The sequence below is a fragment of the Cetorhinus maximus genome, chromosome 27, assembly GCF_964194155.1.
Source record: "Cetorhinus maximus chromosome 27, sCetMax3.hap1.1, whole genome shotgun sequence".
Classification (NCBI taxonomy): domain Eukaryota; kingdom Metazoa; phylum Chordata; class Chondrichthyes; order Lamniformes; family Cetorhinidae; genus Cetorhinus; species Cetorhinus maximus.
In genome coordinates this window covers 8821000-8842501 of record NC_135905.1, presented here as the reverse complement: position 1 = coordinate 8842501, position 21502 = coordinate 8821000, and the positions used below count along the sequence as shown (strand labels likewise).

The window sequence follows — 21502 nt, the reverse complement described above, 5'->3', positions numbered from 1 at the left end:
CTTTTTCCCACTCACTTCGGCTCAATGTCATAATCGACTGGACTAACTTCATCCACGAACCTAGTCATTTCCTGAAAAAGGTCCACCAGGTTCATGAGGCATGGCCTTCTTTTCTGGGAGCCCTGTTAAAGAGTCCTTAATAACCTCTTACACAAAAACGGAAAATGCCGGGAAAACTCAGCAGGTCTGACAGCATCTGTGGAGAGAAAAACAGAGTTAACGTTTCGAGTCCGTGTGACTCTGTCTTTCTCTCCACAGATGCTGTTAGACCTGCTGAGTTGTTCCAGCATTTTCTGTTTTTGTTTCAGATTTTCAGCATCTGCAGTATTTTACTTTTATCTTAGTGTTTAATAACCCCTTCCCTGTTTAGGTGGTCACATAGAGTATCTCCTAATGATCCATCCAAGCAACGTGACTATTACAGAAGTCAAACTGCTAGGCTTATAATCTACTGTCCATTTTCAATATTGACCCAACATCAGTTCACTGATTCTGAGGCAAGGGTGCTGCCCATTCTTAATGCTTCCCTTGTGGCTGAGTGGACAAATGCACTCTCTCTTCTGTTACTAGGGTAAACATACCAGAAGGTAAAATATTTAATCCTTGGTTTATGAGTTAATTGATCCAACCCGTGGACAATGCAGGGCAAAAATAAATACGTCCCTGTCTTCAATACGATACAGTAGCCATTGGAAAATGCTCATCCATGTAATGGGTTTGGCTGTGAGAATCAATTGTCAACCTTATGCTGCTGGCATATGAAGAATGACCCCTTCAGATGTGCTGTCATGACCTCAGGATGCTCCAACGTGCTTTACAGCCAATGGTGGTCTTTTTTTTTAATTCATTTACTGGATGTGGGCGTCGCTGGCTAGGACAGCATTTATTGCCCATCCCTAATTGCGCTTGAGAAGGTGGTGGTGAGCTGCCCTCTTGAACTGCTGCAGTCCCTGTGGTGTAGGTACATCCACAGAGCTATTAGAGAGGGAGTTCCAGGATTTTGATCCAGGCTTTTGGGAACATTGGTTGGGACACCGGGAAGAATGTGCCTGCTGTTCTTCTGAAGTAATGCCGTGGAATCTTTTACATCCACCTGTGAGGGTAGATAGAACCTCAGTTTACTGCCTCATCTGAAAGACGACACCTGCAATAATGCAGCTGAAGCGTCAGCCTGGATTATGTGCTCATGTCTTGCACCCACAACCTTCTGACTCAGAAGCGACAGTGCTAGCCACTGAGCCAAGACTGATGGTGAAATATAGTGTGCGAGAATCTGCACCTTCAAGAGAAGTGAGCAACTTGGGACATAACAAAATGTCCCAAATGTCAAAACACTAACATAGGGAATTAAAGTGTTACTGTCTAAGATTTTTTTGGTATGAAATGTTAGACTATTCAATTTTTCACCCCTTCATTAATAACAACGGAGGTTCTACAGGATTTCTCCCAAACTCTAGCGGTTCATCACGTTACCCAACGACAAGCAAGTGCAAGAAATTGCCCACCTGCTTATCTCTGCAAAGCCTGGGATGTAGGCCGCCATCATTTCCACAAACATTTCCACATCAAAGTTCTCTTCAGACGTGTCTGGAGATCCAAGTTCCTCCAGTACACTGGTGATATAGGAGAGAATCACCTCATCCAGCACACTGTAGGGGCAAAATTACAACATCAACAGAATTGTCCCACCACAGTACAAGACGCAGTCCCAATAGTGTGTATAATTGAACCATGAAAAGTGTTTTCCAGTAGCCTGACGGTATTGCTTCAGTGGTCTCTTTCCATCAGATCATTTGAACGCTCTCAGCTTGATTATATTGTAATTAATATTTTATTGAAGTAAAGTACAATTGTCCGATGTGTTTTAGATGTTAACTTGATCCCGTTTTAATGCAGTGCTAAGAAAACTCACTAATAGCCATTGATTCCCTCACACTTATGTGGAGCTAAACATTTCTTACACTTTTTTAGTGTTCAAGCTCCACTTGAGGGCTTGAGCACATATTTCCAGCTGACACTCCAGTGCAGCATTGATGGAGTGTTGCACTGTCACAGGTGCCGTCTTTCAGGTGGGATGTTAAACCGAGGTTCTGTCTGCAGGTGGCTGTATAAAAAAACCCATGGCACTTTTCAAAGAGCAGAGAAGTTATCCCTAATGTCTTGGCTCATAAGACTAAAAAATAGGTCATTCTCATTGATGGTTGTGGGACCTTAATGGATGTAAGTTGGCTGCTCCATGTGTCCCTACATTACAACTGTAATGACACTTCAGAAGTACTTCATTGGTTGTAAAGTAGTTTGGAATATCCTAAGGTTGTGAAAGGTGCTATATAAATGAAAGTCCTTTTACTTTTCTTTCCTCTAACACCCACCTGAGGTCAGCATCAGGGATGTGCAAGTGAATAAACTGGGCCAGCGAGTCATGGATAATTTTCTCCAATGCCATGGCACGGACACTTGACCAGTAACAAGGTCCCACCTACAGAAACAAAGGCAATGTCAACTGTTTCATAGTGAAATTGGGAAAACAGACTTTGTTTAAAACCACAGAAGGATTTCCCGTTCGAATGCAATTTTCATCTCGAAAGTCACGTTCTTCCTGTTACACTGCCATTGGTCTTCGTCGTTGGCACCAAAGGTTTGGCACCCTGGGGTAAGATTAACCTAGACGAAGGTAGATTCCAATGCCATGTTGAGGGAAGAAAAAAGGAGCTAGAACGTAGAATCACCAAGACCTTCATAACGTCACCCAACACTACCCCTCAGCTCATCTGCCACTGAAACCCTTATCCATGCCTTTATTAGCTCTGGACTTTTGACTATTTCACCTCACCCCTGACCAGCCTCCCCAATTCTGCCCTCTGTTCACTTGAGGTTGTCTAAAACTCTGCTGCCCATATCCTAATTTGCACCAAGTTCTCTTCAATCGTTATCCCTACGCTCAATACCGACGTTGGCTCCCGGTTAAGTAACATCTCAGTTTTAAAATTCTTATCCTCGTTTTCAAATCCAACCGTGGCTTTGCCTCTCCCATCCTCTGTAATCTCCTCCAGCCCCACCACTCTGATCTCCCTGATTTTAGTCGCTCCGCCATTGGTGGCCATGCTTTCAGCTACCTGGGCCCGAAGCTTTGGAACTCCCCCCACCTAAACCTCTCGACCTCTCTTTCCTCCTTTAAGATGCTCCTCAAAATCTACCTCTTTGACCAAGCTTTTGGTCATCTGACCTAATTTCTCCTTATGTGGCCCACTGTCATATTTCATTTTACAATGCTCCTATCAAGGACCTTCGGATCTCTTATGTTAAAGGCGCTAAATAAATACAAGCTGTTGTTGTAAAATCACCCTGAGCTGAGGCAACAGGGTTGTCAACTGTGATTAAATGTATTCCTGGAGGTTTCATTACGTGACTTGCCCCCTTACAGCAGTCATTAGTCGGCCAACACATCCATCCTTGTGACATACTGCCTTCCTGTGCCAATTGGGAAGCATGAAAAAAACTGATTGCTCAGTTGGATGATGTTTCACCATCAGCCAAACAGCCTTTCTCCCCCCATTTTCAATGTTTTTATATTTGGAAAAGAGAAATGTTCAAAGAAAATAACAAAACAAATACTTTTTTAATGTCCCGATGATTTTTCTCCAGGCAGAGTCCTGGAGACTGATCTTCAATTCCTGGAGACTCCAAGCCAATCCTGGAGGGTTGGTAACCCTAGGCATTGATGATATCAAGGCTCTGGACTAGAACAGTGGTGCAAAGTGAGAAGTATACAGAATAAGCCCCTCCCCTCAAGCATCTATAACCCATATTAAACAGAAATCAAGCTCAGCATTGGACCTCATCTAATGTAAACTTTTGAACAACTTTGAAGTACTGTACTATGCCTAAATATCACTGAAGGGGAAAATCTATTTTGGGGAAGGTGTTTGCCAAACATCAGTACCACAGGAAGTACTGGTGGGCTGAGATCCTGAGCTAGGGGCACCCTAGGGGCAGTAGATCCAGGCAGGAATGGGAGGGAGGGCAACACCGTCTTACCCATATGACTGATGGATTGGCCATTCACTAGTACAGTGTTACCATGGACCAACACACCACAGGCCTCCTGTCCAAGACACAAGAGGTGAATACAAGCTTCTATAATACCATTGGTACTTGATCTCCCATGGCATTGCTCCGATGAATACAGGAGTGAGCCCCTCTAGCTGTTTCACTAATCCTTTGTCCTCAGTCTTCTCCCTGTCAGCTGTTTCTATCTATTTCTCCCCTTTAATCTGGTTCCTCCCTTGCACAGCTGCCAAAATGATCTCAATACTCCTTGGTTGACTGGACGAGGAGTTCTTAGAATGCTTTCAAGATAGTTTCTTAGAGCAGCATGTTCTGGAACCAACCAGGGAGCAGGTTATATTAGACTTGGTATTGTGTAATGTGACAGGATTAATTAATGACCTCAGAGTAAAGGCACCGACCACCTTATGATTAAATTTTACATCCAGTTTGAAAGGGAGAAGAGTGGGTCTAAGACTAGTATCTTAAACTTAAATAAGGGCAACTATGTGGGGATGAAAGCTGAGCTAGCTGAAGTGAACTGGGAAACTAAGCGAGAGGATAGATCAATAGAGAAGCAGTAGCCGACATTTAAGGGGACGTTTCAGAGTATTCAGAATAAGTACATTACTACTATAAAGAAAAATTCTAAGGGGAGGACCCCCATCCATGGTTAACTAAAGAAGTTAAGGAAAGCATCAAACTTAAGTGTCCTGCAGTTAGCATTGTGGTGAAGCAGTCTGGGAAGAGTGTCCTGCAATCAGTATTGCAGTGAAGCAGTCTGGGAAGAGTGTCCTGCAGTCAGTTCTTGTTGAAAATAACAAGAGTGACATCACAAGACAGTGTGAGAGAGCAGCAGAGAGATCAGAACCAGCGCGAGTGCGGGGAAGCTTCAAAAAGTAACATCAGCACAAAGGTGAGAGCTGATTGGTGAGTAGTGGGTAAGTGTTTTTCTCCAGTTTAAAATAGATTAAGCTAAAGAAAGGTAAGAGTTCTAGTTTTTATTTAAAGTACATAAATAATTAAATTTTTTTTTTTACTGTATTTAACTTAAAGTATGGTGTTCTTTTGCAACTAAAGGCATGGCAGGGTAGCTCAGTCCCATGTTATGTACTGCCTGCAACATGTGGGAAGTCCTAGACGCTCCTTGCGCTCTGACCGACCACGTGTGTAGGAGGTGCCACCAACTGCAACTACTTGAGCTCTGAGTTTCAGAGCTTGAGTGGCAGCTGGAGGCACTGAGGTGCATCCGCGAGGCTGAGAGGTTCGTGGATAGCACGTTTTTAGATGTGGTCACCCCACAGCTTACGGAAGTGCAGACAGAGAGGGAATGGGTGACTATCAGTTAGACGAAAGGTGTCAGGCAGGTGGTCAGGAAATCCCCAGGGTGCATCTCACTCGAGAACCTTTTTTCAGTGTTGGAAAATGGTGAGAGTGACGGTTCCTCTGGGGAGTGCAGCCACGCTCATGGCACTGTGAGTGGCTCAGCTGCATTGGGGGTGGGGGGGGAGAGGGGAAAAGCAATAGTGGTAGGACAGGCGTTTCTGCAGCTGTAGATGTGACTCCAGGATGGTGTGTTGCCTCCCTGGTACTAGGGTCAAGGATGTCACTGAACGGCTGCAGGGCATTCTAAAGAGGGAGGGCAAACAGAGAGAGATTGTGGTACATATTAGTACCAACGACATAGGTAGAAAGCAGAATTTAGAGACCGAGGAAGCAGATTAAAAAACAGGACCTCAAAAGGTAGAAGTCTCTGGATTACTTCCGGTGCCACGCGCTAGTGAGTATAGAAATAGGAGGTTAGTCCAGATGAATGCGTGGCTGGAGAGATGGCGCAGGAGGGAAGGCTTTAGATTTCTGGGACATTGGGACCGTTTCTGGGGGCAGTGGGACCTGTACAAGGCGGACGGGTTACATCTGCACCGGAATAGAACCAACATCCTTGCAGGGAAGTTTGCTAGTGCTGTTGGGCAGGGGTTTAAACTAACTTGGCAAGGGGGCAGGATCCTGAGAGGAGGTTCAGCAGAGGGAGATGTACAGCCAAAATTAGAAGAGAGAGCAAGTGAGTCTGGAAGGCATAGAAATTATAGGCCAGTTAAAGCACAAGGGAGGTTGGCAAGGTTGGATGGGATTTATTTTAATACAAGGAGTCTGATGAATAAGGCAGATGAGCCGAGGGCACAAATTAGCACATGGAAGTGTGATGTCATTGCTGTCACAGAAACATGGTTGAGAGAGGGGCAGGATTGGCAGCTCAATATTCCAGGTTACAGGGGCTTCAGGCAAGACAGGGAAGGAGGTAAAAGAGGAGGGGGTATCACAATATTGATCAAGGAATCAATTACACAGTAAAGAGGGATGACATCTTAGAAGGATCCTCAAATGAAGAAATTTGGGTGGAACTCAAAAACAAAAAAAATCAATCACATTGCTGGGAGTGTACTATAGGCTCCCAAACAGAGAGAAATAGAAGATATGTAGGCAAATTTCTGATTTCTGAAAATAATAGGGTAGTGTTAGTGGGGGATTTCAACTTCCCCAACATTAACTGGATTAGTCATAGTGTGATAGGTTTAGAGGGAGCGGAATTCTTAAAATGCATCCAGGAGAGCTTTTTAAGCCAGTACGCAGAAGGTCCTACAAGGCAGGGGGGTCCTGAACTTAATTTTAGGGAATGAAGCTGGGCAAGTGGTAGAGGTATCAGTGGAAGAGTATTTTGCAGATAGTGATAATAAACTCACAGGGTTGAGAGGGAGGAACTGAACGAAATGAGTATTAGTAGGGAAATGGTGTTGGGGAAATTGATGGGATTGAAGGCCGATAAATCCCCGAGGCCTGATAATCTACATCCCAGAGTACTTAAGGAAGTGGCCCTAGAAATAGTGGATGCATTGGTGGTCATCTTCCGAGATTCTATAGATTCTGGAACAGTTCCTACAGATTGGAGGGTAGCTAATGTAACCCCACTATTTAAAAAGGGAGGTAGAGAGAAACAGTGAATTATAGACCAGTCAGCCTGACATCGGTAGTGGGGAAAATTCTAGAGTCCATTATAAAAAATTTAATAGCTGAGCACTTAGAAAACAGTGGCAGAATCGGACAGAGTCAGCATAGATTTATGAAAGGGAAATCATGCTTGACAAATCTACTGGAATTTTTCGAGAATGTAACTAGTAGAGTTGATGAGGGGGAGCCAGTGGATGTGGTTTATTTGGATTTTCAGAAGGCTTTCGACAAAGTCCCACATAAGAGATTAGCATGTAAAATTAAAGCACATGGGATTGGGGGTAGCGTATTTGGATGGACAGAAAACTGGTTGGCAGACAGGAAACAAAGAGTAGGAATAAACGGGTCTTTTTCCGAATGGCAGGCAGTGACTAGTGGGGTACCACAGGGATCGGTGTTGGGACCCCAGTTATTCACAATATATATTAATGATTTAGATGAGGGAACTAAATGTAATATCTCCAAATTTGCAGATGACACAAAGCTGGGTGGGAGGGTGAGCTGTGAGGAGGATGCAGAGGTGCTTCAGTATGATTTGGACACGCTGAGTGAGTGGGCAAATGCATGGCAGATGCAGTATGTGGATAAATGAGAGGTTATCCACTTTGGTAGCAAAAACAGGAAGGCAGATTATTATTTGAATGGCTATAAATTGAGAGAGGGGAATGTGCAACGAGACCTGGGTGTCCTCGTACACCAGTCGCTGAAGGTAAGCATGCAGGTGCAGCAGGCGGTAAATGCAGCAATTGGCTTTCATAGCAAGATGATTTGAATACAGGAGCAGGGATGTCTTGCTGCAATTGTACAGGGCCTTGGTGAGACCACACCTGGAATATTGTGTGCAGTTTTGGTCTCCTTATCAGAGGAAGGATGTTCTTGCTATAGAGGGAGTACAGCGCAGGTTTACCAGACTGATTCTTGGGATGGCGGGACTGACATATGAGGAGAGATTAAGTCGGTTAGGATTATATTCGCTGGAGTTCAGAAGAATGAGGGGGGATCTCATAGAAACCTATAAAATTCTAACAGGACTAGACAGGGTAGATGCAGGAAGGATGTTCCCGATGGTGGGGGAGTCAAGAACCAGGGGTCACAGTCTGAGGATACCGGGTAGACCATTCAGGACTGAGGTGAGGAGAAATTTCTTCACCCAGAGAGTGGTGAGCCTGTGGAATTTGCTACCACAGAAAGTAGTTGAGGCCAAAATATTGTATGTTTTCAAGAAGGAGTTAGATATAGCTCTTGGGGCGAAAGGGATCAAAGGCTATGGGTAGAAAGTGGGAGCAGGCTATTGAGTTGGATGATCAGCCATGATCATAATGAATGGTGGAACAGGCTCGAAGGGCCGAATGGCCTACTCCTGCTCCTAGTTTCTATGTTACTACAACTCTGTTAGATTCAAGGTTGTTATGGAAAAGGACAAGGATGGGCAAGAAATCAAAGTTCTAAATTGGGGGAAGGCTGATTTTAATAAGATCAGATATGATTTGGCCAAAGTGGAATGGGAGCAGCTACTTTTAGGTAAATCCGCATCAGAGCAGTGGGATTCATTCAAGGAGGAAATAGGGCCAACATATTCCAGTAAAGATAAAGGGTGGCACCAACAAATCGAGGGAACCCTGGATGTCAAGGGATATACAGGATTGGATAAAGAGAAAAAGGGAGGCTTATGGCAGATACTGAGGGTTCAAAACAGCAGAAGCCTGAGAGGAGTTTAGAATGTGTAGGGGGGAACTTAAAAAGGAAATTAGGAGAGCAAAAAGGGGGCATGAAAAAGTATTGGCAGGTAAAATAAAGGAAAATCCAAAGTTATTTTACAAGTACATTAAGAGTAAGAGGATAACTAGGGAAAGAGTAGGGCCCATTAAGGACCATAGTGCTAATTTGTGTGGAGCCGGAAGACGTAGGTAGGGTTCTAAATGAATACTTTGTGTCGGTGTTCACAAGTGAGAGGGACAACGTGGGTATGGAAATCAGGCAGAAGGACTGTGATATAATTATAGAAATTAGCATAGGAAGGGAGGAGGTTCTAAGTGGCCTGGCAGGTTTAAAAGTAGATAAATCTCCAGGCCCAGATGAAATGTATCCCAGGCTGTTGAGTGAGGCAAGGGAAGAGATAGCAGGTGCGCTGGCAATAATTTTTAATACCTCTCTGGCCACAGGAGAGGTGCCAGAGGACTGGAGGACAGCCAATGTGGTACCGTTATTCAAGAAGGGAGGAAGGGATAAACCAGGGGACTGGAGGCCTGTCAGTCTAACCTCAGTGGTGGGGAAACTATTGGACAGAACTGAGGGACAGAATTAATCTACACTTGGAGAGGCAGGGATTAATTAAGGACGGTCAGTATGGTTTTGTTAAAGGGAGGTCATGTGTGACCAATTTGATTGAATATTTTGAAGAGGTGACCAGGTGTGAGGATGAGGGCAATGCATTTGATGTAGTCCACTTGGACTTCAGCAAGGTTTTTGATAAGGTCCCGCATGGGAGACTGATAATGAAGTTAAGAGCCCATGGGATCCAAGGCAATTTGGCAAACTGGATCCAGAATTGGCTGAGTGGCAGGAAGCAGAGGGTGATGGTCGAGGGGTGTTTTTATGACTGGATGCCTGTGTCCAGTGGGGTTCCACAGGGATCGGTGTTGGGCCCCTTGCTGTTTGTGGTCTATATAAACGATTTAGACTTGAATGTAGGAGGGTTGATCAGTAAGTTTGCGGATAACACAAAAATTGGTGGGGGTGGTAAATAGTGAGGAGGATAGCCTTAGATTACAGGAGGATATAGATGGGCTGGTCAGATGGGCTGATCAGTGGAAAATGACATTTAATCCGGATAAGTGTGAGCTGATGGACTTGGGCAGGACAAACAAGGCACAGGAATACACGATGAATGGTAGGACCCTGGGAAGTACCGAGGATCAGAGGGACCTTGGTCTGCATGTCCACCAGTCCCTTAAGGTAGCGGGACAGGTAGATAAGGTGGTTAAGAAGGCATATGGGATACTTGCCTTTATTAGCCGAGGCATAGAATATAAGAGCAGGGAGGTTATGCTGGAACTGTATAAAACGCTGGTTAGGCCACAACTACAATATTGCGTGCAGTTCTGGAATCCGCATTATAGGAAGGATGTGATTGCACTAGAGAGAGTGCAGAGGAGATTTACCAGGATGTTGCCTGGGCTGGAGAGTTTTAGTTATGTGGTGAGATTGGATAGACTGGGGTAATTTTCCTTGGAGTAGAGGAGATTGAGGGGGGACATGATTGAGGTGTATAAAGTTATGAGGGGCATAGATAGGGTAGACAGGAAGGAACTTTTTCCCTTGGCGGAGGGATCAATAACCAGGGGGCATAGATTTAAGATAAGGGGCAGGAGGTTTAGAGAGGATGTGAGGAAGAATTTTTTCACCCAGAGGGTGATGGGAATCTGGAACTCTGTCTGAAAGGGTGGTAGAGGCAGAAACCCTCATAACGTTTAAGAAGTATTTGGATTTGCACTTGCGATACCATGGCATACAAGACTATGGGCCTAGTGCTGGAAAATGGGATTAGAATAGTTAGGTACTTGTTTGACCGGCACAGACTCAATGGGCCGAAGGGTCCTTTTCTGTGCTGTAGACCTCGATGACTCTATGAAAAAGCATACAACTCCGCAAAGATGAGTGGCAGGACAGATGATTGGACAGGATATAAAGAACGGCAGGGAATGGCTTAAAGGTTAATCAGAAGAAAGAAATTACGAGTGTGAGAGGAAGCTAGCTAGAAATGTAAAAATGGATAGCAAGAGTTTCTACAGTACTTAAAAAGGAAAAGAGTAAGTGAAGTGAATGTTGGTCCTCTAGAGAGTGACAATGGGGAGTTAATAGTAGATAATAAGGAAATGGCAGAAGAAATGAACAAATATTTTGCTTCTGTGTTCACTATAGAGGATTTAAAAAACATTCCAGTAATAACTGCAAATCAGGAGGTGAACGGGAGAAAGGAACTTGGTGAAATTGAAATCACTAAGGAAACGGTACTGAGTAAACTGATGGAGCTGCGGGCTGGCAAGTCTCCGGGTCCCAATGGACTACATCCTGGGGTCTTAAAAGAGGCAGCTAATGAGGTTGTCGATGCGCTGGTGTTAATTTTCCAAAGTTCGCTAGATTCTGGAAAGGTTCCATCAGATTGGAAAGTAGCAAATATAACCCCCCCTATTCAAGAAGGAAGGGCAGCAGAAAACAGAAAAGGCTAGTTAGCTTGATGTCTGTTGTGGGGAAGTTATTAGAATCAATCATTAAGAAGGTTAATGAGCACTTAGAAGAGCTCAAAGCAATCGGGAAGAGTCAGCATGATTTTGTGAAAGAAAAATCATGTTTAACCAATTTATTGGAGTTTTTCTTTTGAAGGAGTAACATGCACAGTGGATAAAGGGGAGCCTGTAAGGCTTACTGTACTTGGATTTCCAGAAGGCATTTGATAAGGTGCCACATCAAAGATTATAACGTAAAATAAAAGTGCATGGTGTAGGGGGTAACATATTTGCATGGATAAAGGATTGGCTAGCTGGCAGATAGCAGAGAGTATGCATAAATGGGTCTTTTTCTGATTGGCAGGATGTGACGAGTGGAATCCCACTCTGTACTGGGGCCTCAACTTTTTCCGATTTACGTCAATGACTTAGATGAGGGGAGTGAAGACATGGTAGCTAAATTTGCAGATGACACAAAGATAGGTAGGAAAGTATGTTGTGAAGAGGACATGAGGAGGCTGCAGATGGATTTAGTTAGGTTGAGTGAGTGGGCAAAGATCTGGAAAATGGAGTTTAATGTGGGAAAATGTGAAGTTGTTCACTTTGGCAGAAAGTACAAAAAAGCAGAGTATTACTTAAATGGAGAACGGCTGCATAATTCTGAGGTGGAGAGGGATCTCGGTGTTCTAGTACATGAGTCACAAGAAGTTAGTATGCAGGTATAGCAAGTAATTAAGAAGGTTAATAGAATGCTATCCTTTATTAAGAGAGGAATTAAACATAAAAGTAAGGATATTATGCTTCAGTTATACAGGGCATTGGTGAGACTGCACCTCGAATACTGTGCGCAGTTTTGGTCTCCTTAGTTAAGGAAGGATGTAAATGCAATGGAGGTGGTTCAAAGGAGGTTTATTAGACTGATACCTGGAATGAGTGGGTTATCCTTTGAGGAGAGGCTGGACAGACTGGGCTTGTTTCCACTGGAGTTTAGAAGAGTGAGGGGTGATTTGATTGAAGTATACAAGATCCTGAATGGTCCTGACAAGGTGGACATCAAAAGGATGTTTCCTCTTGTGGATGAGTCCAGAACTAGGGGGGCACTGTTTTAAAATTAGGGGTTGCCCTTTTAGGACAGAGATGAGGAGAAAGTTTTTCTCTCAGAGGGTTGTGCGACATTGGAATTCTCTGCCTCAGAAGGTGGAGAAGGCGGAGTCATTAAAAATTTTTAAGGCAGAGGTAGATAAGATTCTTTTTAGGCAAGGGAATCAAAGGTTATCGAGGTTAGATGGGAATGTGGAAATCGAAACACAAGATGATCAGCCATGATCTTATTGAATGGTGGAGCAGGCTCGAGGGGCCGAATGGTCTACTCCAGTTCCTATTTCTTGTGTTCTTATGAAAGTCAGTGGCAGTGTCAGGGTTGCCCCCTGGGGATCTCCACCCGGAGTCGAACAATCTCTTGTCACAGTTAACATTGAGGCATGGCTGGGGGCTGCAGCTACACTCGGGGAGGAGGGGGTGGGTGACGAAAACTGGGAACAAAGGACCAGGCTTCCCTCTGTCAGCCATTCTCTCGTCCAACAGCTGCTGCAACACAGCGAGTCAGACACCTCACTTTCCCCCCTACCTGTAGCCTCCGGGAAAAAACGTTGGGGAGGGGGTGGAGGAAGGGCAAGCGAGAGGAAGCATGAACTCAGGATAGAGGAGGGCTGAGGGGAGCAAGATGTCAGCAGCCAGAGTTCATCTTAACCGTAGATCCACAATTTTCTTTGTTCTTTCATGGGATGGTGTCTCTGGTTAAGACCAGCATTTGCTACTCTTGAACTGAGTGGCTTGCACATTGTCGTGGGTCTGGAGTCACACATAGGCCAGGACTGGGTAAGGATGGTAGATTTCTTTCCCTGGCGGGCATCAGTGAACCAGATGGGTTTTTACAACAATCAATGATAGTTGTTATAATCGCATTACCAAGACTAGCTTTCAATTCCAGATCTACTGAATTCAAGTTCTACAGGTTGCCATGGTGGGATTTGAACCCAGGCCCCCAGGGCATATGTCTGAGCCTCTAGATTACTAGTCTAGTGATATTACCACAACACCACGATCTCCCCCAGATTATATAATGAATTCAATCCTATTCCAGTTAGTAGATGGGAAGTTCCTATTCTGTCTCAGATTCGTTCTTTAGGTTGAACTTCTTGCAGGGGAATATAAGAGGGCAGCAGAGTACTCACTTCTGATTGGTCCCCGGTAACCACTTGCTGGATAATACATTAAGTCAACTGGCCCACCAATCAGATTGCTGGAAACAGACATATACAGGCTCAGTTTACTTCTTATAAAACATAACTGCAATGCGCAAATAATTGCAGGTCACTGTAATTAGATCCATTCTTCAGTCTTTAACAGGACCACAGGATTATGCAAGGCTGGGAAAGACCTTAGGTCCATTCAGCCAGATTGTGTGTCTAGGAAATAACAATGTGATAGCTCTCAATCCTACACATCTGTCCCCCTCCATCCCATTTTTGAGGCTATGTCCATTTGGTGTAAAATATGTAGCCATCTTAAACATAATGACCTCTTTCTCATGTGTAGCCTTTACAATTTCAATTCCTTCCTTAATTCCTTGTGTCAGCACTGGCTCAGTTGATAGCACATTTGCCTCTGAGTCACAATGTTCTGGGTTCAAGTCCCACGCCAAGGTTTGAGTACAAAAGTGAAGACTAACACTGCTGTCATTAAACAGAGGTGTCTTTTTGCCTGTTTGGGTAAACGTAAAAGATCCCATGGCATTATTTCGAAGAAGAGTGGGGGCAGTTCTGCCCGGTGTCCTGGCCAATATTTATCATTCAAACAACATCACACACACAAAATAACAGATTATCTGGGTGATTATCACATTGCAGTTATGGGAGTTTGCTGTGTGCAATTTGGCTCCCTTGTTTCCTATATTACAACAGTGACTACACTTCAAAAAGTACGTCATTGACTGCAAAGTACTTTGCGATATATGGTGGTTTTGAAAAGTGCTATATAAATGCAAGTCTTTCTTTTTTATATGCAAGATTGCTCCTGAGGATTCTCTCCCAGTTCTCTTCGTCATGAGATGCAGAATGAAGGGTCAGTATGGTTTAGCAGTGATTTAGCTTCCAATTTGTCTACGATGAATAACATACTGAAACTAACCATCAAGGTTTATACGGAAGAAATGCTCCTACAGTAGAGGAAGAACCCCAGTCAAGTGCTAAACACTGCCTCGTAATGACAGAAATCCCAGCCCCAGTAGATCATCAATTGTGTTTGTACATCTATCTCTGCAATATAAAATCTAATTTATTAATTTCATAAAATCACACAGCCAGAAGGAGGTCATTGTACTAGTATCCCCACTGTTCTTTCAGCAATTATTTTAAATGTGTGTCCTCTGGTCACCAATCCTCTGCCTGAAAGGGTGGTAGAGGCAGAAACCCTCATAACATTTAAGAAGTATTTGGATGTGCACTTGCGATGCCGTGGCATACAAGGCTATGGGCCTAGTGCTGGAAAATGGGATTATAATAGTTAGGTACTTGTTTGACCGACACAGGCTCACTGGGCCAAAGGGCCCTTTTCTGTGCTGTAGACCTCTATGACCCTCCTACCACGAGATTACAGAGTGTTGCTGATCTCCAGGAATCTCCCTGTCCTGGTGTGTGCGCGCGCATCAGGTAAGTGAGGCACTGGTATTCCAAAAGCTTTCTCCTGTACATGGCATTGACTGCCATTCTTTCACCCCATCGTGGCTCCCACATGGAGTGCCCATAGGTGTGCAACCTGATTCTAAATGTGCATCAAGAAAGGACACCCCAAAAAATCTTAATCCTCTCTCTCCCCACCTGCCAAGCTCCCTGCCCTGGGAAGCAGCACTCCTGCCTTTTGAGAACTGACTGGTTGTGAGCTCAAGTCCCACTCCAGAGATTTGAGCAGAGACATTCAAATTAACACTCCAGTGTAGCACTAGTGGAGTGCTGCATTGTAGGAGGAGCCATCTTTCCGATGAGAGGCTAAACCGAGTCCCGTACTGCCCTCTCAGGGGGATGTAAAGGACCCAATGGCTCCATTTCAAAGAGGAGCAGTGAAGATGTCACTGGGGCCAATATTTGCCCCACAAAAACACGTGATCACATTGCTGTTTGTGGGATCTTCCTGTGCACCTTTCTTGTGCACCTAGTGGCCGCAGGGAGCTACGGGACGTCCTAAGGATGTGAGAGACGCTATAGAAATGCAAGTCTTTAAAACATCCAAAGCTGGCGCGCTGGTGGGGGGGCCCAGAGCTGCTCCAGCGGCTTTACATCGGTATCGAGCTACCAGCCGGCTCAGTGAAAGCACTCCCTCCCCCCCTCCAATATACTGAGAGGAAGACCCAGTCCCAGAGGCTTAGGCCTCCCTCGAATTCCCGCTGATCACTTACGCCACACAAAACAACCGCTCCTCCGCTCGATGTCTTACCGCTCCGCTACCGCGCTCAGGCGGATAAACTCACCTACTGAGCCCACCCTCCTCTCTGACCGCATCTACCGCGCACTGAGCCGGCGCACCGCGCACTGACCCCACCTACCGCGCACTGACCCGGCCCACCGCGAACTGAGCCCGCCCACCCCTCTGACCCCGCCCACCGCGCACTGAACCCGCCCACTCTCTGACTCCACCCACCGCGCACTGACCCCGCCCACCGCGCTCTGAGCCCGCCCATCGCGCACTGAGCCCGCCCATCGCGCACTGAGCCCATCCTCCTCTCTGACCCCGCCCTCCTCTCTGACCCCACCCACGGCGCACTGAGCCTGCGCACCGCGCACTGAGCCCGCCCGCTTCGCACTGAGCCCGCCCTCCTCTCTGACCCCGCCCACCGCGCCCTGAGCCGGCGCACCGTGCACAGACCCCCCACCTACCGCGCATTAACCCCGCCTACCGCGCACTGACCCCGCCCACCTCTCTGACCCCGCCCACCGCTCACTGACCCGGCCCACCTCCCTGGCCCCGCCCACCGCGCACCGACCCCGCCCACCACGCACCGACCCCGCCCATCGCGCCTTGGCCCCGCTATTAAAGCGTTGCCAGGGCAGAGCCAAGGTAAAGGTACAAATATAGAATTTTGTCTAGAAGGTCTGTGAGCATCAGTGGATAGAATCTCATCACAAAATAGAGCTAAACCATTCAGAAATGAAATTAAACAGGGTTTTTTTCAGACGAGGGTGGTGGAAAACAGGGGCCCTGTCCCTCCATTGAGACCAGGCCCAATTGAAATGTTCAAACCTGATTGGCCTGTGGATGTTAGAAATAGAAATTGTGGAAATTTGGGCACTGATGAAGACCATTCAGCCCATCATGTGGGTGCCAGCTGGGAAAGAGCTGTCCAGCCTTATCCCAGTTTCCAGCTCTTGACCAGACTATGGCCCTTCCAGTGCATATCCAAGGGCTTTTATTTTAAATACTATTCATGTTTCTGCCTTCACCGCTCTTTCAGCATCGGGCGTTATGACTGTATGGACTCATTGGTGGTGGAGTAATTTTACCTGTGCTTTACGGGGCGGCATCTCAGCCTCTCTCGTGAATTTTCCTTTCATTTCAGTGGAAAGGAAAATGGGGCAGGGCGTGTCACAGGTGGTCGATCAGACATCAACCTTTAATCCCTCACTGAGACTAAACGAGTCCAATCAGTTAGCATTCTGATCCAGAGTTCGGTCTCAGCTATGGCTCAGTCGGTCACACTCTTGGCTCTGAATCCTCAAGTTGTGGATTCAAATCCCATTCCAGAGACTTGAGCACAAAATCTCAGCTACCACTCCTGTGTGGTTCTGAGGAAGCAAAGGCAGTTGAACGATATTCAGATACAGAAAGGACTGCTCTTGTTGCTTATATATATTTCCAGCATTTTCTGTTTTCATTTCAGATTCCCAGCATTGGCATTTTTCTTTCTTAAACCTTCAGTAGCTATAACTCCTGTGTGCTGTGTTACTGAGCCATACTGAGCAGTCAAATCTCACTTGCATTCAATTCCTGGTCTTTCCTGATTTAACTGATCTCAGCCAGGGCAACAATAATAAACATTAGATTTATTGAGTGCCTTACGCTTTTCAAAGCACTGTAAATTCAGTTGCTGTTATTACATACACGAGCTGTATCACCATTGGGCTGGTGCCTACTTAAATTTCTGCTCAAATCTCCACTCAAACCACCAAAGTGGATCTTGGCTTAGCTTTTTATCTAAATAATGGCATCTCCTACTGGGAACCATTCATTCAATACTGTACTGGAGTGTCACCTTCATTATATCCTGGAGTGGGGCTTGAACCCACAACCTAGAGGTAAGAGTACTTTGCAAGAAGCAAAGCTAGTAGCTATGAGCAATATAATTGGCCTCAGGACTGTGTTAAGGGGAGGAAAGTTAGCTAAGTTTCCTTATTCTGACTGCTATTTCATTATGCCTCTGGAAATTGTAGTATTAGGGTGTTCAGGATGAAAAGAATTAATGTGGGACTGGGAAACAGTACTGCCCACAGGATGATGTAAAAGAGAGTCACATGATTGTAATAGTACTGTAGTAGTCTGCCAGGAGTTTAGATGGAGATAGCTCATGGCCAGGACTGAAGAAGCCTACTGACTTGTCTATATGTACATAGTTATGTTCCATAATAAATAGTTACAGTCAGACATCCAAGCCTCTGGACCTCTCCCTTAGACAAATACAAAAATATACAACAGGAATTTCCTCTGTGAAGTTAAAGGCAAATGCTTGCTGTTGGCATTTTTATTACCACCAAGTGACCTCTGACTAAGAAACTGTATTGGCATAGATGAGAAGTAAAGACAGGATTGGGGTTGCCATTGTTAATCTACAGGCTCTTAGCTGTGGTTCAGTGTGTATCACTCTTGCCTGTGACTCTGAAGGCTATGGATTTAACTACCGCTCCAGAGACTTAAGCTCAAAATCTAGGCTGACACTCCAGTGCTGAAGGAATGCTGCACTGTTAGAAGTGCTGTCTTTTGGGTGAAACACTAAATTGCCACCCCTTCTGCTCTCAAAGGTGGACATAAAATGTCCCGTCTCACTATTTTGAAGAAGAGCACGGGGGTTATCCCCAGTGTCCTGGCCAATACTTTTCCCTCAATCAACATCACAAAAATAGATTATCTGCTCATTTTCGCAGTGGCTGTTTGTGGGAGTTTGCTGTGTGCAAATTGGCTGCTGTTTTCCCTACATTACATTAGTGATGACACTTCAAAGGTACTTCATTGGCTGCAAAACACTTCAGGACCAAAGGGGCCCAGGCCTGGGGGGCCTTCATTCATCAGGAGACAATTGGGAGAGGCAGCGGCAGAGAGCGGACCTGCTTGGACCCTGCAGAGGAGAGAATAAACCAAAACCCAGGCTAGAGTAAAGTGACATGAGGTAAGCTTTTTCATGCAGCAAGTGGCACTGCCTGAGAATGTAGTGGAGGCCAGTTCAATCAAGACATTCCAAAGAGAATTAGTTGTTATCTGAAAAGGAAGAATGTGCAGGGTTACGGGAGAAGTCCATTACAAAATAAAAGCAGATTATCTGGCTATTTATCTCATTGCTGTTTGTACCATGCTGTGTACAAAATGCTTACATTTCAACAGTGACTACACCTCAAAAAAGTTACTTCATTGTCTGCAAAGTGTCTTGGGATGTCCTGAGAGGCACTATATAAATGAAATTCTTTCTTTTTAAAAGTGAGGGGATATATTATCATTAGATCAAGGTCAACGGCACTGGGTGAATTGCTCATCCAGAGAGCCACACAGAGAACCAAAGTACCTCCATCTGTGCTGTTACAATTCTGTTTTCTGATGCCCTGAGATTGTGAAAGATGCTACATAAATGCAAGTCTTTCTTTTCGTAACTTGCAGATTTGCCACTGAGTTATGACATCAGAGAGAGACCAGTGCCTGTGAAACTCTGTAAGGGTCTTTAGAGAGAGGAAAATGCAAAGTTTTGGATATCTCCCATTTGAAAGCTTTGTGTTTATGTGTTTAGGCACTTTGCTTCCTACAGAAATAATCCTGAGAAGCCAAATGGCATTTTTTTTTTCTTAATTCTTTCTGTTACATTAGTGGCTAAAGCATGTCATCTGGTGAAAGGCTGAAGATGCAGCTGTTCAGAAAGGATGTCAGTAAGCTGTTGCCAAGAATCTCTCAGTTACCAGAGGGCAGGGTAGTGGACTAAAAGTATTCAGATTTCCAGTAAAGTTATTCAGGGTGAGCTGGTCACTAGTTTGAAAACTGGACTTTACATTTCAGACCCTTTAAGAGTTGGGAATTTTTGTGAGGATCTGCTCCCAGCAGAAAGTCTCCCTTGACAGCTGCACAGAATTGGACATGGGGATTCACAGCATTCCTGAATTTCCAAACACTGAAGTTAATCACTGGAAAATCAGGAGCACTGGGAATCTGGCGAATTGATCTCTTCAATCGATTCTCCAGTGAATGAGGCTCTCAACTGGGCGTTGTTAACAGGGTCCAAGCTGGTTGGTGGACCGAAACCAGGACACAGAGCTTTTCTTTATTGAGAGAGTTCATTGACTTCTCCAGTCTCATAGCTCTCCTCCCACTCAACCCAGTGTCCAAAATGTCCCCTATTTATATGTGCTCAAAGACAATCATTACCCATCACCTGTTTCTCTTAACCTTAACAATGTAACTGACTTCCCATTAACAAACCTTAACAACACAATTGATATGACATTAAGAAACATTAACAATGTAATTGACATGGCCTTAGCAGGCTTGGGAGCCTCAACAAATTTCCCCGTAAATGTTTTAAAATTAGTTACTGAGATATGCTTAGAGAGCTGGATTTATGTACTATAGAGCAGTGTTAACTTAGAGATGATCTATAAAGGTCTATTAAATAATGAAAAGGCTGGGTTGTATGCTTGTTGATAGGTTTAAAAGACTGGGGTGTACCAGTTTTCAGGCATGTAAGCTACGTGGATATAGGAATGTTGGTTGTTTCGTTTTTCCTCAAAAGTAGTGAGCCTCTGGAATACATTGCCAGTTGGTGCCGTGTGTCCTGACCCTCAGTATCACTTCAAGAGCGAGCTCAAGTAGTTCTTAGTTGGGACAGAGACTGGATCATATAGAAGACAAGTGGAATAGCGAATGATGTGCACATGGTCACCGTATTATCCTTGACTGGCTTCGATTGCCTGATGGCAGTGATTTTCCAGAATTTCTTTCCCTATTGTCCCAGGCTGTACTTTTCCCTCTCCCAGGAGATCATATACCTGAGGTTGGATAGGAGGTATCTAGCCATAGTGCTCCAGACATTATGATGAGGCTTGGTGAACCAGCTGATCTTCTTTGTAAGTCCATTACAAAATAAAAGCAGATTACCTGGCTACTTATCTCATTGCTGTTTGTACCATGCTGTGTACAAAATGACTACATTTCAACAGTGACTACACTTCAAAAAAGTACTTCATTATCTGTAAAGCATCCTGGGATGTCCCGAGGGGCGCTAGATATTATATAGAATTATTTTTTTCTAAAACTGAGGGGATATATAATTAGAGAAATGTCAATCCAGAGCAAAATCAGGGAGTGTTTCTCCCACACAAAGGGCAGTAGACATTTGAAATTCTCCCCTACCAAATATCTCTGGGGGACAATTGGAGCTTTCCGGACTGGAATAGATAGATTTTTATGTTAAGTGCCTTAACGTATATGGAGCAAAGGTGATAAAATGGAGACAAGTTGCAAATCAGCCATGGTCCAGTTTAGTTTCTGGCCAATGGTAACCTCCAGGATATTGAAAGTGGGGGATTCAATGATGGTAATGCCAGTGAATGTCAGGGGGTGATGGGTAGATTCTCTCTTGTTGGAGATGGTCATTGCCTGGCACTCGTGTGGTGCAAATGTAATTTGCCACTTATGAGCTGAAGCCCGAATGTTGTCCAGGTCTTGCTGCATTTGGACATGGACTGCTTCAGTATCTGAGGAGTCGCAGATGGTGCTGAACATTGTGCAATCATCAGCGAACATCCCCACTTCTGACCTTATGATGAAGGGGAAAGTCATTGATGAAGCAGCTGAAGATGCTTGGGCATAAGACACTACCTGAGGAACTCCTGCTGTGATGTCCTGGAACTGAGATGATTGACCTCCAACAACTACAACCATCTTCCTTTGTGCTAGGCATGACTCCAACCAGTGAAGAG

General features: G+C 44.9%; 1 protein-coding gene across 1 annotated transcript in view; it reads right to left on the bottom strand.

The window, feature by feature from the left end:
- cuedc2 (CUE domain containing 2) overlaps positions 1-15847 on the bottom strand; it is a 56785-nt gene extending 40938 nt beyond the window's left edge. The window contains 3 exon segments of the mRNA XM_078530669.1: positions 1506-1649; positions 2373-2479; positions 15805-15847. Coding sequence (XP_078386795.1) covers positions 1506-1649; positions 2373-2446 — 218 coding nt within the window. The 5' untranslated portion in view covers positions 2447-2479; positions 15805-15847.
- Positions 15848-21502: the final 5655 nt, after the last annotated feature.